This window comes from Nipponia nippon, unplaced genomic scaffold (genome assembly GCF_047370975.1).
Source record: "Nipponia nippon isolate SJK-2023a ecotype South Korea unplaced genomic scaffold, ASM4737097v1 scaffold_4, whole genome shotgun sequence".
Lineage (NCBI taxonomy): Eukaryota > Metazoa > Chordata > Aves > Pelecaniformes > Threskiornithidae > Nipponia > Nipponia nippon.
The window spans coordinates 40821702-40838118 of NW_028262358.1; the positions used below are offsets into that span (position 1 = coordinate 40821702).

At 38.0% G+C, this 16417-nt stretch overlaps 1 protein-coding gene across 1 annotated transcript in view; it reads right to left on the reverse strand.

Moving 5' to 3' along the window:
* The window catches only part of WDR64 (WD repeat domain 64), a 77832-nt gene that overhangs the window by 9776 nt on the left and 51639 nt on the right, over positions 1–16417 (reverse strand). The window contains 10 exon segments of the mRNA XM_087774476.1: positions 268–373; positions 1740–1873; positions 3168–3207; positions 4595–4682; positions 6392–6452; positions 7243–7255; positions 7765–7899; positions 9398–9574; positions 12171–12284; positions 14237–14385. Of these exon segments, the coding sequence (XP_087630602.1) occupies positions 268–373; positions 1740–1873; positions 3168–3207; positions 4595–4682; positions 6392–6452; positions 7243–7255; positions 7765–7899; positions 9398–9574; positions 12171–12284; positions 14237–14385 (1017 nt within the window).

Sequence of the window (16417 nt, forward strand, 5' to 3'; positions counted from 1 at the left end):
TGAAAAGTACATGCAGGGCTTGTGAATAAAGAAAACTGTAATGTCTTTTATGAAAACAGTTCTGCTGATAATGCTATTAATGTAATGCTAAGCTTTAATCTACCTTTCATACCAGAAAATACCTTTTTCAATTATTTAATTATAGCTTTGATGGAGAAAGTCTGGCAGCATTTGGACCTTCATTTCCACATTTCTGGCAAATTTACAACATGATATTTTGTGGTCCTACAAACTGTCCTGAACAGAATGACTAACATGTTTACTCACCCTTACTGCCTGCCAAAAGCATTTTAGTGGAGATGTCTGTATGTAGTGCTGTCAGAGGACCTGAAGGATATTTTGAAAATGGCAAAAGTTCTTTCACTAAGTTTCCCTAAAATAAATAAATAAACAAACACATATTTCTCTTTATAATATTTACATGAAAAAAAAAAAAATCAATTCATCAGAAGTTGAGCGCTATTGATTTGATCTATTCAGTGTCACTCAGCTCATATCTATTCAGAAAGCAGCTAAAAAGCTAGTTTCCTAATCTACTGAATGACCAAGATAGCTGGGATGTATTCTTCTGGTTGCCATCTCTTCTACGTCAAAAGAACAAGCTATTTCTCTCTTCAGGCAATTCACAGTCTATCTGTACCTACCTACCCCTACTTTACCACTTAGCTCTCATTTGCTGTGGAATATCATCAGTATGCATTTCATCTGCTACTGAAACATTGTTCCTTGCTGCAAACGGACCCATGATGTCTCCTTCGCCAACTTGTTATATTTTTCAAGTAAGCATTAGTAGACTTTCTCCCTTACCGTGTCTTCAGGTTTGAGAGGTGGTGAGGGATAAAGTCTTGCTGATAAGGAGAATCGTGACTGTGTCATCCATGTAACGAAGATGACAATCATGTCAGTGATGACATCACCATCATCTGAACTTGGAGATTCCTACAGGAATCTAAGCACACTAATATATCAACTGTGAAGACAACAAAACCCACCAAAGCCCACACCTACTGTACTTGGGGACATTTACCATCATATTCTATTTTTGCATAAAACATCTGCAAAGATACCTCACCATCTTTCTCAAAAATTCTTGGTACAACTTGCCTTTGCTGGGATTCCTGTTAAAGCCTTACATGGCTGACGTATTGTGATCACTGTCTGCCACAATGACCAATATTAGCCAGTCATATCATGGTACTCCCCTTCTTTCTGCATTTACTTTTTATCTCTTGTTTAGAGTAACATGCTTTCTGGAATAGAGTCTCATAGGTCTGAGGTGATATGACAACTAAGCCATTGGCATTCTGTTCTATGACAGGTTTTACAAGCTCATTATGGCTGTAGACACTATGTATTAGGATACTACTCTCTCCTGATTTGTAACCCTACTAGTGCTAACTGGCTTTTGCAGTGTTCCTGACATATTTCTCTTCTTCTGAGAGCAGGACACTCTGCCTTGCCCTTCATCCTTTCTTAGAAGGTAAATAATATGAGCAAAAAATCAACTTACAGACTTTCACATAACTTTACGGTCAGTTTTTGTTATAATTATTTCAAATAATGTTTCTTCATTTCCCCCTTGCCCCTATCTGCTACAGTTATTAATGCAGAACTAATTTGTGTCTGTGGAAGAAACTATTAATCAAAAAATGCAATAAAACTGCTGCTGCTGCAATTGCTAGTTAAAAAGCATGTTTCTCAATGGTCCAGTCCCATCCCAAAGACATTCAGATAGCTACCTGAATACTCCATAGGCAGATACAGCCATTTTCATGAGCAGAAGCCAGTATTGGTGAGTGTCCTGCTGCAGCTTTGGATGACTGTATATTCATCTTCAAGTATTGGATATTCTTATACCTAGCTGTGTCTTCTGCTTTGGAACACAAATGACCATACATTTTCTTAACAATTTTTAGTACTGCTTTTGAATGTACAGAAATTACATAACACTAGAATAAAAAAAATTGAAAAATTGAAAATAAACTCCATCATCAGGATGGCATTACTCTGAAAACATTACAGATATGGATAAAAGACAACTGAAAAGAAATTAGAACAATCTTCATTATCTTATCTAAATCAGCCAGAACTATTGTTCCATGATGCAGGGGAACCTTATTTAGAGCACAGCAACAGATTTCACAGAACCTGCAAGCACCAGTGAGAGTGGAGGAGCTGTGAAAGACAGTGGTCATCAGGACAGTGGAGAGGCAGTTCTGCAGCCTCTTCATGAGGCTTCTAGAGATTACTGTCAATTCAGCAATGAAATGAGGTTTAATAACTAAATGATGCTTAACAATTCTGGAATCACAGATTTCTACACTTCTCAGGTTCAAAACTTTTGCTAAATGCAAAGTGGTGGTCACAGAGAACATTTCTTGAGTTCCTGCTGTGACTTCCCCAGAACTGGAGATGGTAGGGGGGTCCCATGAAGGTCCTCAGTGAAATGGACATTCAGTGGATACAGGACCTAACATGAGTGTTTATTTCATTGAACAGCTACCATGCTCAGGGATATTCTAGATTTCATGTTTTCTTTGCAAAATAAATTCAGCTTAAATCAACAGTTCAGATGATCAAATTTCTTGTTATTGGGAAAGTCTGCTTTCTAGCAGAGGATGTCTAAAGGATTCAGAAGAATCTAGAGGATTTGCTTCTGGCAAATTCACCAACTCCATTTGCACAGCTTTAACTCTTAAGCACTTGGCTCTCTCTTGTTTCTGTTGTTTAAAGGATATATACTATACGGAAGATTTTTCCTTCTAAAATTCCATCTGCTTTTGAAGATTTTCTCTGTAAGGACATTCATGCATACTTGACTCAAGCTGGCTCTTGCTATACCATTTCAATGATTCATTGCTCGAATATTTATGTGGAAGAGAAGTGGGTAGATTTGACATTCCCAAATTCTGCAAGGTTTTTAGCATCATGTCTGTTTAGAAAAAACAGCCATTAAGCCCTTGCATATCCTGCATCCTGGCTTGGTTTTGGGAAATAACTGCAAATAAGGGGTGAGTAGAAGATGTTGAGGTGTGTCATCCACATACCAATGGTATCCCAAGTGTTCTAAACACAGTTTGCCAGACAAACTGACAAACTCAGTTTCTATGGTAATCTGGGCAGAACTTATGGATCAACAAGAAAGAATGAAAAACATCTTTCCATACCTGTTATTTGAGTATTAATTTTGTCACTTCTTATACTTTCCTAAAAGCAAGGAATAAAATGTAACAGACTTAGAAAATGGAACTTGGGTGTAACTACAGAACAGTTCTCTAGTTGAAATTATTTTAAGAACTTCATTTCTTTTAATTGAAGCATTCAAATATTCCCCCAATTTCCATTCAATCTGGGACAGCACTGAGTGAAAACAAGAAACATTTCATCTGAAGAGAATCAAAATCACAGATGCACAAATCATAGATGAAATTAATTGGCATTTAGGAGCATGCTAAAGATAAATTTGGCTGAATGGCATTGACTTCTTGGGACAAGCAAAGTTGATCATTTACAGTCTCTTACTTAGAGAGTTTAATTCAGAACATGCATATAGTCTTGTTACTGCCTCCAGCAAAGATGAACGAAATGCATAAATAGCAGTAACATTTACTCCCATCTGCATCTTCAGTATGAGAATTACCACAGTCCTTCATTTGTGCCTTACTATATAAGCTGCTGAGGATCCCCAAGGCTGAGAGTAATCAGTATACTGGCCTCAAAAATTGGGAAGTCAAATGAGGCAGGAAAAACTATACAGCCGTGGTTGTCTGAGGTATCTTAGAAGAGGAAAAGCCACTTCAGTCTCATCCTACCTATTGATCTGTAAGGCTTGATGTGTTGGGCTTTTGGGGATCTTTTTAAGAGCTGCAAATGACTGTCCATTTTGTTATTCTAATGACTACATAGCAGAAGATATTGTGTATTTTAGTTTGTGGATGACACTTAGGCCTGTGTCTACTTGGGAATCTATGAAAGTGCCATGCTCTGCCAAAACGATATGCTGGAAAGAATCTGAGAGGTAGCAAATTTCTCCTCTTTTTGCCTATTTGCTATTTGTTGCTCTGCAGATATGGCATGTTCTTCTGGCATAAAAGGACAAAAAGTGTCACAAAAATGATAACGCTAGTCTTAGCAAAAATACACAGATTGAGACACTGGCATCTTGATGGTAAATTAAAAAAAGTTCTCATACTGTCATTTGAAAGCAATGTATCCCAGTAATTGTGGCTGCAGCGTAGCTGTGATTCCACTTTTATTCAAGTACTTCATGATTTGTCTATTTACCTTCCCCTTTGAGTTCTTCTATACCCCCATTTGAAAGTCAGAATTGCTAGTGATAAGCATCTGAAAAACACTTTGATAGTCGGCTATTCCATGTATCACAGAGCTAGCTGCCTGACAGAATGTATTCTTAATTCCCCACCTCATTCAGCTTAGGTGAACAAAGTTCATTTCTCTGTAATTCTTGATATTTAGTTTTGTACATGGCTTTATGGAGGGATTTTAGTAAGCTACAGGATTTTAAAGCCAAAACCAAAATGAAAACAGATATTTGTTTTGAATGCTACCAAATCCATGAAGCCATTATACCTACCTTATGTAGATTCAAAGAACTGCTCTTGCGCTCTGGAATGGCACTGATACCACTTCTTACAGTAGCAGAGGGCAGGGAACTAATTTTCCTGTGTGAAAGAAATTATTGGACATCACTAACATTCTTGAAGATACTGTTTGCTATCTGGAAATCAACATAATCCAGTGTAATAAAGCATAATAAAACAGTGCCTGAATTGATGAGGCTGATTAGACTAAGGGTTGTTGGTGTTTTAGAAATTTGTCTAATAACTAAGCCATATTTGTATATTACACAGCCAACCTCTCCTGTCAAGAGTTTTGAGCAAATTAAATCCATAGTAAATAAAAATTAACAACATTGGTGTTCATCCTCAAGAAGCGAAGGGGAAAAATTCAGTGCATGCCAATGGCTTCCTGCCGTTCATTTTACACAGTGCTTTGCTCTGCAAATAGTTTTTAATTAATTATAGAAACTTATTTTCTATCTGTTAAGATAATGATCAGAAATGGGATTCTGTGGAAGAAACTCAGGAAAAAAATTTGGAGGTCATCTTCAACGTTTGTGTTTCTGAGTCAAGAAAAGTTCAACTGTGCTGATGTGAGGTTCTGGCCACATAACTTACACCAATGTCACAGCTGCTGTTTTTAACAAGAGTATCTGAATAACTGGGATAATGTAAAACACATATAGAAAGAATGCAGCTGGGGTAGCCCACTTAAATTTGGACAGGTGGCCATGACTTTGTAATTTTTCAGTGTTTGATTTTTACAAACTTGCTACCATTCTTGAACATTGTGTGTGTATATATGATCACAGTCAAATTCATCCAGGTACCTTCCCAGTACGTACAAAACATCCTAAGCCTATATGATTCAAAGAAATTGTAGGATACTCCTGCTTAAGCATAATTGGAGCTTTTCCTGATTTGTAAAAAATTCTGTGGCTTGTAATCATGACATTTGAATTTAGCTAGGATTTATTAAATTAATAATTAAGCTATAATGTCAAAAAGTAAATTTATGTTCAATTAAGTGGCACTGGTACATTTAGGGGTGTAGTAAATGCATAAGCTACTTGAAGGTTTTAAAGCAATATAAGACCCTACACCATCCCTATGATTCAGGAGAGCAAAAAACCTATGTAATTGCTCTAAGTCCTTAAAGCTGCATAAGTATTTAAATCATACTGAGTCCTTTTGGCTACCATTGCCTTTGCATATCCATTGGAAGACAAGCACTTCTGAAGTTATGTACATATGCAATGCCTTTCTCTCAAAATGAGCATATTTGGCTAAAATTTTGTTCTCCATCCAACACTACCAACATATGCCAGCTTCTAGTTTGTTTTAAGATGAAACTTGAGGCTGCACACTTCAATGAGCTCGCCCCTCTCTTTGTTTGCTGAGAGTATCTAATACTGTGAGGATTGTATCAGGTTTAAAATAAAGAAAAAGCCTGCTGCCACACAGAGTTATCTCACAGAGATAAGAATCAAAGAAGGTACAGTACACAGGAAAACTAATATCTGACAAAAGCTGACTTCTGTTGAATTCTTCAACAGAATTGAGACATATGAGGTCATTTAGAGGACAAAAGGATAGCTTAGTGGAGTGGTAAAAAAAAGAATATGTAATATGTATTGATAAGCATTACACAAGCTGAAGGATGAGAAAGCTACTTAACTGTTTAAACTTGATTAAATGCAAAGAAAATCTCAGTTTAAGTCAGCTATCTTGGACAAACATTACATCAGTTTACTACAACAAAATTCCAAATGACTGAGCCTGTCCTGGGAAGATAAAATGCGCACAGTTACCTGGAAAAGAAAGCTGTAGGCACAAGGAATAACACTGCATTGACTCCAGATGCTTGAAGAACTGAAGCCTGGCTGTCTTCATTAATTTTACACATGAAAATACAGATGTTTGTTCAAGATGTGTGAGGTTGCATATTGTTCTCAGAAAAAGTTGCAGACTTTATTTGTAATGTAAAAAATTAAACATTTCATTTCACAGAATGCATGTCACCTAAAAGTTTTAGGCCCTGTTTTTCACAATCAGTTAATCAGTTATGGATTAATGTCAGTAAAGAGTAGGTACAGAATGTCTCTGTGCCAGGAAAAATAGGAACCTGATAGAATGATTAACATTTCATTCAGCTAAGTATTTTCTTGAGAATTAGTATTTAAGAGAAAAGTAAAGTAACTTATGTTGAAGCTAACTAGCTAAGTTAATGTTAGAAAAGTACATTGTTCTTGGCATTCAAACCAGTCATGTGAACCCTGGGTAAAATACTCTACTTACAAAGCATTGACTTTCCTGTCTTCCATGCATCCACATGAATTGGCTCCCTCATATACGGGGAGGCAAAAGCAAAGGAAGAGACAGAGCCAGAACTGCAGTTAAGTTTTGATTATTTCCCATGGTACAGAAAAACTCAGCTCGCTTTCTCACAAACATGCCAATTTTACACATGAAGCATGCTGTGAAACTATTGGGTAGGATAGTTAAATATTGACTTTATATGGTCTTGAAAGGCATGTATCCCATCACCAACACAGAAATACTGCCATGCTGCTCCACTCAGTCTAACAAGACATGTTGTCATTGTTCACTTTCCTGAGGTAGCAGCTCAATTCCAAAATATCTGGAACCATCCTATGCTCACTTTTTGTCACTTTCTATGGAAGATTTTTACTCCTAAACCTCCAAAATCACTTCAGATTTCTCCTTGTTGAATGTGACTTCTAGTCTTCTAGATATAGACAATGATACTGGTAATGTAGAACATCTGCCATTATCATCTGAAGTAGCATTATTTTCAGATGTCCTCCCAAACATGAAACTTCCAAAATAAGGATGTTTCTACAGCTCAGTAGCAGCCTCTAGTCAATGACAGAGTGACTTACATAGTGAGAGTTTCCTTCAGTGGCAGTGCTGAGTTATGTTAAAACACTATTCTTAATTACATCATCCCTTCCCCAAATGACTCTCTCTCTCTGACCCAATTCTCCTACCTGCAATGTCAGGACTAGCTAGAAAAGTAATTTGAAGTGGGACCCACATAAATTGCTACTTTAACTCCTGCTTGTCCATCATTCTTTACAGCTGGGTATCAGAATTGCCAGTATGCCATTTGAAAAGTTTGTATGAAATACTGGAGATCAAAATGCCTCTATAAAAGCAATACTTACAGGCATCTCACAGAGGCAGATTCAAAATCCCACAAAATTATTGCACCATTTGCACTTCCTGTAGCTATCAAACTGCATCCTTCTACTTATAAAACATCAAAACACTTCATTTCCACAGAGGGTACAAAATTCTGCAAAGAAAATTAAAAAAAAAAAATGAGTAGGAGCAATGTGGACACTAGAGAGTGAAATGTTCTAATTGTTAATTTAACAGGATGCCTAAATTGACAGTGTCTACAACAACTGCATATTCAATGCTATTCTAATACTATTGTATTTGAGCTACACAGAAGCACCAGAAGGAAGCAGGGAGTGATAGTACTGGGAGACACCCAGCTGCAGAGGACAGCAGCCTCCGTTTGCCAACCTGACCTGCTATCAACGGCACAGTTGCAATTAGAGCATGTGAAAACATCTGTAAGAACTGAAGATTAATCAGAAGTAGGTATCTATGGAGATACTGTAGTCAGGTGAAAGGAATAAGTCATTGAACAGAGATATGATGACCTTTCCATAAATGTCATCCAGATCTGCTACAGAGTTAGTGAAGTTATACACAACAAAACTTAAGCCTCATGGACTATTCAAGTTAAATTGGTCAACAATTGGAACATAGATCTGACATCTTATTTTACCAAAGCAATAACAAGAGACAATGGAATCGCTTTAACACCCAGCTTGATCCTTATGTGCCACTGTTACTGAAGGTCAATCTAGCTATAGTAATGAAAGGCATTTCAAAGAAGACTTTATACAAGAACCTTAACTTACTATTTTGTACAGGAATGTGAAGCATATGTTCAGAGCAGCTGCTCAATCATGGCAGCAACCATGCAATTGATCATTAGGCAGATAGAGCCCTGTCCTGGTTTCAGCTGGGATAGAGTTAATTTTCTTCGTAGTAGCTGGCATAGTGCTGTGGTTTGGATTTAGGATGAGAAAAATGTTGATAACACACTGATGTCTTGGTTGTTGCTGAGTAGTGCTTACACCAGTCAAGGACTTTTCAGCTTCCCGTGCTCTGCCAGGTGCACAAGAAGCTGGGAGGGGGCACAGCCAGGACAGCTGACCCAGACTGGCCGAAGGGCTATGCCATACCGTATGACATCATGCTCAGTATATAAGCTGGGGGAAGAAGAAGGAAGGGGGGGACATTCGGAGTGATGGTGTTTGTCTTCCCAAGTAACCGTTACGCGTGATGGAGCCCTGCTTTCCTGGAGATGGCTGAACACCTGCCTGCCCATGGGAAGTAGTGAATGAATTCCTTGTTTTGCTTTGCTTGTGTGAGTGGCTTTTGCTTTACCTATTAAACTGTCTTTATTTCAACTCACAGGTTTTCTCACTTTTACTCTTCCTATTCTCTCCCCCATCCCACAGCGGGTGGGGGTGGGGGGCAGTGAGCGAGCAGCTGTGTGGTGCTTAGTTGGCCGGCTGGGGTTAAACCACAACAAGGCCTTAGAAACAATCACTTTCTTACATGATTTATTTTAGACCTTCAGTGTACTGAAAAGTTTGGAATACTTACTTGGTTCATATCCTGTTGCTAAAACATGAAATCCTTGAGGGTGCAGTAAACCTTTTACTTTCTAATCTTCTGTAAACAATGTGGAACTTTGTAGTGTTTCTCACCTCTGTATCGTTCCTCAGAGAACTCGTGTCAGACGGCAGCTGAATATCCGGAAAAAAATCCTGTGTTTGTAAGGTGTCAGGCTTCAGTGACAGAGACACAAGTGGATTCCTTCGTGGAAATGATACTGCTTCAGGAAGCACCCATGTGACATATAGATACGTTTGAACTGAGTTACCCTATTAAAATAACTGAATTAATGAAGGAGGAAGGAAAGGATTTCTCTATTCATAAGAAAATTATCAGCAAGTGTGTGTCAAAAGACTGTTTTCTGTGTCAAACTGCAAAAACTATTACAGGTATCACACTGCAAACTGAAGCACCAGCCAGAGATATTCCAGCTCACTTTAAATTACCTGCTGTTATATGAGAAGCTGTCCAGCTGTGGAGTTCAGAGCTTTTGATTTTATTCAGTTTAACTACCCCTTTAAAGTAAGTTGTCTCTTCAGTTATAGCACCTTATTTTATTAACATTGCTAGTCTCCAGTTCATATGTACTGTACCAGAAAAACTGGTGGTTGTTCTGATTGTGTGAGAAGAATAAGCCGTGGTTTAGCCATGGCCTCGAGTCATTGATTCCTCCCCATTGTGCCTAGAGGCTACTGGGAGTAACCTTGACAGTTTTTCCAACTATAATAAAATCACTTCAGTATGTAGTTTCTGCTTGAACTTTGATATTTCTGTCCGTTTTGGGATTGAAATCAGCTCCTTAGGTTTTCTACTGTTTTCATAGATGTCTTGAACTCCAGAATGAAGCAATGATTAAGATTTTAGTAAATCTTATGATATTAAGTGTATCAAACAAGAAATGCCTTGGGGGAAGGACTAAAAATTGAGAGATCTATAGTAGATTCCTGCAAAGGATGAACTGGTTTTGGGGCATTACTCAAGTTTACCTTGCTAACTACCGTATTCAGAACCTCTTAAAAAGGTAATAATAATAACAACCTGTATTTCTCATTGTCACTGAAATATTTGTATAAAAAAATAGTTCTGCAATTATGTGAAACAGTATTCATGTACTTAGATTCATAAAGACTTGGAGGAGATTCAACTCCTTACCAACCTGTTTGTCAAGGGATAAATTTACATTGCATAAATGATTTTACAATTTCAGTAATAACACTGGGGGGCAATTGGTGTGATATAATATTTCAGAAAAATCTGAATATCAAATGCAAACCCTGCATAAACCAGCTTTTTATTAGCAGGAGGCTCAAAAGTAATAAATTATTTACCAAGATGAGAGCTTGTATGCTTTTTTTCTCCTAAACGTATCATCTGTTTAGTAAAACTTATTACTTCTCCCCACAGCCTTTGTTCCCTTGCACATAGTGGATTTAAAGTTTCAGGAGGAGAGTGTTTTTCCAAGTAAAATATTCCAGTTTGAAGAAGAAAATTCTACAGAAACATGTTTGTCTGAGACATGAAACCACAATTATTGTGAGCTCCAAATGCATCATGTTAATTTTAGCTGAAGGGGACACCGAGTAGACTCTCAAAATCAAGACAAGCAAGTCAATCTGATTTATTACTGTCTAATTTCTTTGTATCAGTTCTAAAGCAGCCACTGTCTTAATCTAGTAGTTTTATTAAAAAAAAAAAAAATCCTTTAGCCAAAATCTTTTTCAGAGCTAGGTCACTGGTCTTTCAAAAGCTGTAACAGTATGTGTATTTCTTAGGAAAGCACCCTTAGGGACACAAAACTTACCAGAAAATATCTTTACCACTAGCCCCACCATTTTTCCATCTTTTTTCCATGTCTGTTTTCTGCTGCAGCCCAGGATGAAAGACCACTGCCTATCTTACTTCTGTTTCTGGACTAACGTCATTAAAGAGCAAGCAGAATGTGGGCTGTCAGGGAGAAGACTTCAGGTTCTGAGCTACAGCAAGGAGCAGAGGGACCTGGTTGCTGGACTTGTCCCACGGAGCTAGTGGGGAGAGGGAGCTACAGCATTATCTTAAGTGAAGCAGTTATTACATATGACTTCACTACTTTTGTGAGACTTGATAGCATTCACCTTCTGTTGTGCTCTTAAGATCCATAAAGGGTGCAGTCTTTGCTCTGAAGTACAAACAAGAAACATTAGTCAGTATACTGTGTGGAAAAGACCATCTCCTCTTTATGTAAGGCAGCTTTCATATATTTCCTATATTTTAACTTCAGGTGTGTACTCTTGAACATTTGAATGTGAGAAGAATTATTCAGTCATGTTAACAGATTACAAAATTATTAAAGTTTGCTGCAAGTTTGCTTCTCGGTCTTGTCACATTACCTAAAATTGATGCACCCTAAATAACACGTGAAAAATTCAGGAAACATGTAGATATATATATTCTAGTGTTCAGTGCCTGCAGACAGTACAAAATTGACCTTAGATACTATAAAATTGAAAAACTACTGTTCTCCATCTGCAGCCATTTAGTTACAGATCTAGGTCCCAAGTCCTATGAGGAAACATCTTTTCAGGCCAAGAGCTTTGAAGATAGTCTTCCAGAGAGCAATAGGCTAGCAAAGTACCAGAGCCCAAGCAGCCAAAAATCACCTTTCTATGAATCACCTATCAAATAACGCCCCCCCCGCCCTTTTCCCCAGACTGATAGCTGTGCATTCCTTTCTGTTCATACTTCCTCCCACCTTGGAAGAAAGCCAAAATTTGTTCTTCTGTCACTGATACAGTAAAGTCAGAGAGTTCTGTTTGCTCCTGTAATATGTCATTTTAAATAAATGTAATAAAAATGTGGTAATTATTTAATTGCTTTACCATCACTTGCCCCAGTAGCAAGATAAAAACCATTTCTTTCAATGGCTGCACAGGTCACTTCAGTATTCAGCCCATGTGCATCTTCAATTTGATATATTTGATATCCAGTTTCTAGGTCCCAGACCTGAAAAAATAAGATGGTAATTATTTGTACTACATCCTCTAAAACTCATCACACAATATGTTCTAGTGTACACAGAGAAAGACGAATGCTTCCAAGAGCAAATTCTCACATCCCGTGAAATAGGTTCTCTGTTACAATAGCATACTACCATGCTCTTTTACTGAAATACTAGTGTGATTTCCCTGAAAATGTCCCTCTCCACAGAGAAGCCATTCTGGCAAGGGGAGGCTCTGTTTAGTATGCTATGAGAAAGACCCTTGTTAAATCAGAGAGGCTGTTATTAAATATAACGAGTTTTTACAGTGCAAAAGCAAAGGAATCTAACTAGAAAGAATGGTTTGAGCTATAATTTCTATGCTGAATATCAAAATGAGGCTTTTCATAAACATTTGGTCCAAAAAATGTAGAAACACCGATATCTGATCATTATCTAATCCTTTTGGGAATTTAAGCAATGCTTTACAATGAACTACCAGTACAAAGTTTGGTCGCTGTAGTGGGGTAGCTCAGATTCAACTGGATTTATGAAGTAGCTACTCATGTCATATGCACTGTCTGGATCTTATTTTCTGCAGCACCAATTTCCCAAAACTATCTTGTAACTGTAATGGTGTTGTAGCCATTGTGGTCTAAGGAAGGCAGGATTTACCGTGAGAAATAACATCTTTTCTGAGTGTATAAAATGACCAAACCTTTACACAAACAAGCCTTTTGCCACAGAAATGGCATGCATCACCAGCTGGCCCAATAAGAGATGCTCCCTCTCCCTACTAATCTTGCCATCTAACCCCATCAACAGTTGATGGAAACTGCAGGTCCTCGGACCTCTGATGATCAGTTGCATTATTAATGACACCAGTAATGATTAATTTTATTCATCTGTGGGTTTTCTGACACTTGCATGGCAACTGTTTTTTAGTGGTTCAATTGTAAATGGTAGTTAGTAGGCAAGTGTAATCTTTTCATTAATGTTTCAACACAAACAGAGATGTGATAAAAAGTGATAAAAGTGATCTCCATCACTTCATTTTTCTTGTTAACTGCCTATTAGATTCAACACTTCTCCCTCACTGTATGACTTGAAATCCTGAAGGCTCAGAACAACATGTTCTAGGAAATCATTTGAATGAGAAAAGGCTCTACAGAAGGTCAGCAAATTGGCTTCAGAACTGCTAGTCAAATAGAAGCAGATCAGACAAAAGAATAAGAAGCAAAACAGGATGATAAAAAGTCAGGTTTTATAGTTTAGGCACACTGTATGTGCCAATGAAACATTTCAATTTTAGTGAAGGAATTTTTTTATCTGAGAGCAGCTTCTTTTACACAGTCCTGTTTTTACAAAGTGACTTTGTTCATGTTTTATACCAATCCACAGAATGTCTAAAGTTCACTTTTATATTCTACTAAGCTGACTGGGACTCAAGCACTGCCTAAACTTTAAAGAGAAGCTTATCAGATATACCTTTTGAATTAATGAATAATGTGTAATTGTGCTTGCATGAATTGTTGATTGGATGCACAGTGTGACATCATGGCAGTTAAAATTTTCCTTTGTAGCTACTAAATAGCCAATGGACTTCCACTATTATTGCTATACTTGCAAGAATCCATTGCAGGAACAGATGAAGTGTACCTGTTCAGCCAAAGGAAATAGAATTACAACTAAATCCAGTACCTCCAAAGGCTTGCTCAATCTGCTTGGTGCTTGCAGTGCAATTATGTCAGTGTAGGTCAGGGAAGTAGTTATCTGAGAAAAGGGATGCTGCTGAAACCAAATAGTTTATTCATCATGGCTACCACTTCCCTGGAGAATTTGAGCACAAAAATAGCCACAAAACCAATACTTTGAATAACAAACACTAATCACTTATCTAATTGCCCAGTAACTTGTTTGTGATAAAAAAAGCTGAGACTTTTCTTTTTCAGTTGAAATGGTGACAGTTTACACCCACCTTCAGTATTGACTCAGAGCAGATAGTGAGAATCTGGTGAAAAGGCCTGTTGTAAATCAGAACATTGATGCTTTTCTCATGTGTCTGTGGCACCTGTCTCGTATCTTGTATCATATGAGTTAGGGGATAGATATCAATGACAGCTGAACCTGCACAGGGTGAGAGGAGTGAGAATATATACATTTTGTATATAGTACCAGTTATTTTCCCTGGATATAAAAGGATTTTATGTAAACCATAGGGTCCATTTGAGTTCTTGTGAAGAGGATAAAGAATATTGTCCACTTCTTGAGAATATCTTTTCTCTAAACAAGAAAACATTGACACATGCTCCCCACAAAGCACCAGTTAAGCAATGGCTAAGTATTTACTTGCCTTAAATGACCATCTGCCCACCTTTGAAGGGATTGATACCTTGACTCGAAATCATGAGGAGCCATAAATTCCCCCAGTCCCAGAGTGGGTTGGCATGGAATGGAATGGACCCAAATAAATAAAACTTTAATTGGCAGATATATCACTAAAATAAATTCTGGTATCCACTTTCTTCAAGATAAAGCAATTCTGTCTTCAGGCAATGGTGATGTCTTTCCAGTACCTTCCTTTGTACAGCACTGCAGGTCAGAACGGTATTTTCCAGACACCTTCCAGTGCTCTCGGATCAGAAGGGTTGCAAAGACAGAGAGGCAGGTGGGGACAACAAGACAAAAGAGGACAAGGTTTTTACAATGCAGACTCACAAGCCAGGCTACACATGCAGCCTCCTATTGTAGTTCCAGTATTACTACGGTTCTACCAGCAGAGGAGCAGCAGTCAGCAGTGAGTATGCAGCAAAGGACGAAATTGCCTAATACTTGGCATAAGTCCAGGCCTAGAGGCCAGCAGCTTGGAAAAAGGCACAGAAGGAAAGCTATGGCAATATTCAGATGAAGCATGAAGGTGAGCCGTGATTTATGGATGTTAGTGAACTAATAACTGAAAATCTCCTCTGTAAAGCCAAGTACATAGCAATGAGAATTAATTTGCCCACATATAGCCTCAATCTCTTGCCCTCTTCAGGGGCAAGGAGTCATTCACTTAGCCTTTTAATGGAATTATTAACAGAGTCCAGGACCAGATTTTTACAGATATTTAGGCACTGCTCCAGTCATTTTTTATAAGGGCAAAATTACCTCATTTTGTCAAGGATTTATCCATGTAAAATCCCTACATTACTAAACCTTGAAAATCTCACTAACTTAAATTTGAACTGAAGATCGTATCTGTATGCTTTAGTGATTAAAAATCTTTAAAAACTAGACTGATTAATATTCTGGGCATTTTTTAAATAAGACCTAGAAGCTGAAGTTTCTTAAGCTTTGCAGTGCTTACCAAATGCCTAAATACATATAACAGTTTGTGGACTCTAGTGCAATGTATATATTTAGGCTTCTAAAACAAGTTTATCGGCACAAAGATTCAGCAGAAACTACCAGGTCACTGAAAACAAAATGTTTCACATTCATCTTCTCAGATTTGACAAGCTTTGCAAGCTTTGTGCCTTGTTCCTAATCCAAAGACAGAAAAAGCTGTCTCCAAAGACAATGACCTTATTTCCCTGGTGTCTCTCAGGCCTCTATAGCCCCAGAACAGGTTCAAAGCTGTTTTTTTTTCTCTGTCTCTGGGGCAGACAAACCCTGCCAGTTTCCAGAGTCTCTGCCTTAGATACAGAAGGCTAACATCCTTAGTGACACTAGCGAAGCTCTGGTCCCTTGGAGGTTCCAGGCTCCCTGCTACAGAGTCAGGAGATAATGCCCAGAAACCTTGGGATGAGTTCCCACAATATTTCATTCCTGATCAATCAGACAGTGCATCTGTTGACACCACAGATTGTGGGGCTCTCTGTAGCTGCTGAGTTAAATAAGGAGTTTGAAGACACTTGTGAGGGCTCCACAGAGACTATGCTTTGCTGCTTTGATCTCCAAATGGGAGGAGGGTGCTAGAGGAATAGTTAGGGGAAGATTATCAGCTTAGTAGCTTTCAAGAAATAGCAAGGCTACAGAGCAATATCTGTAGTTTCATTTTTCTGAGGAAGGCTCATCTTGCCTTCAGAGAAGCCTTTCTCATTTCCTCTGGTTCCTGCTATTAATTCCCATGCTGCATATTTTCATGCATATTTCTATATTGAAATTAGTACCATGT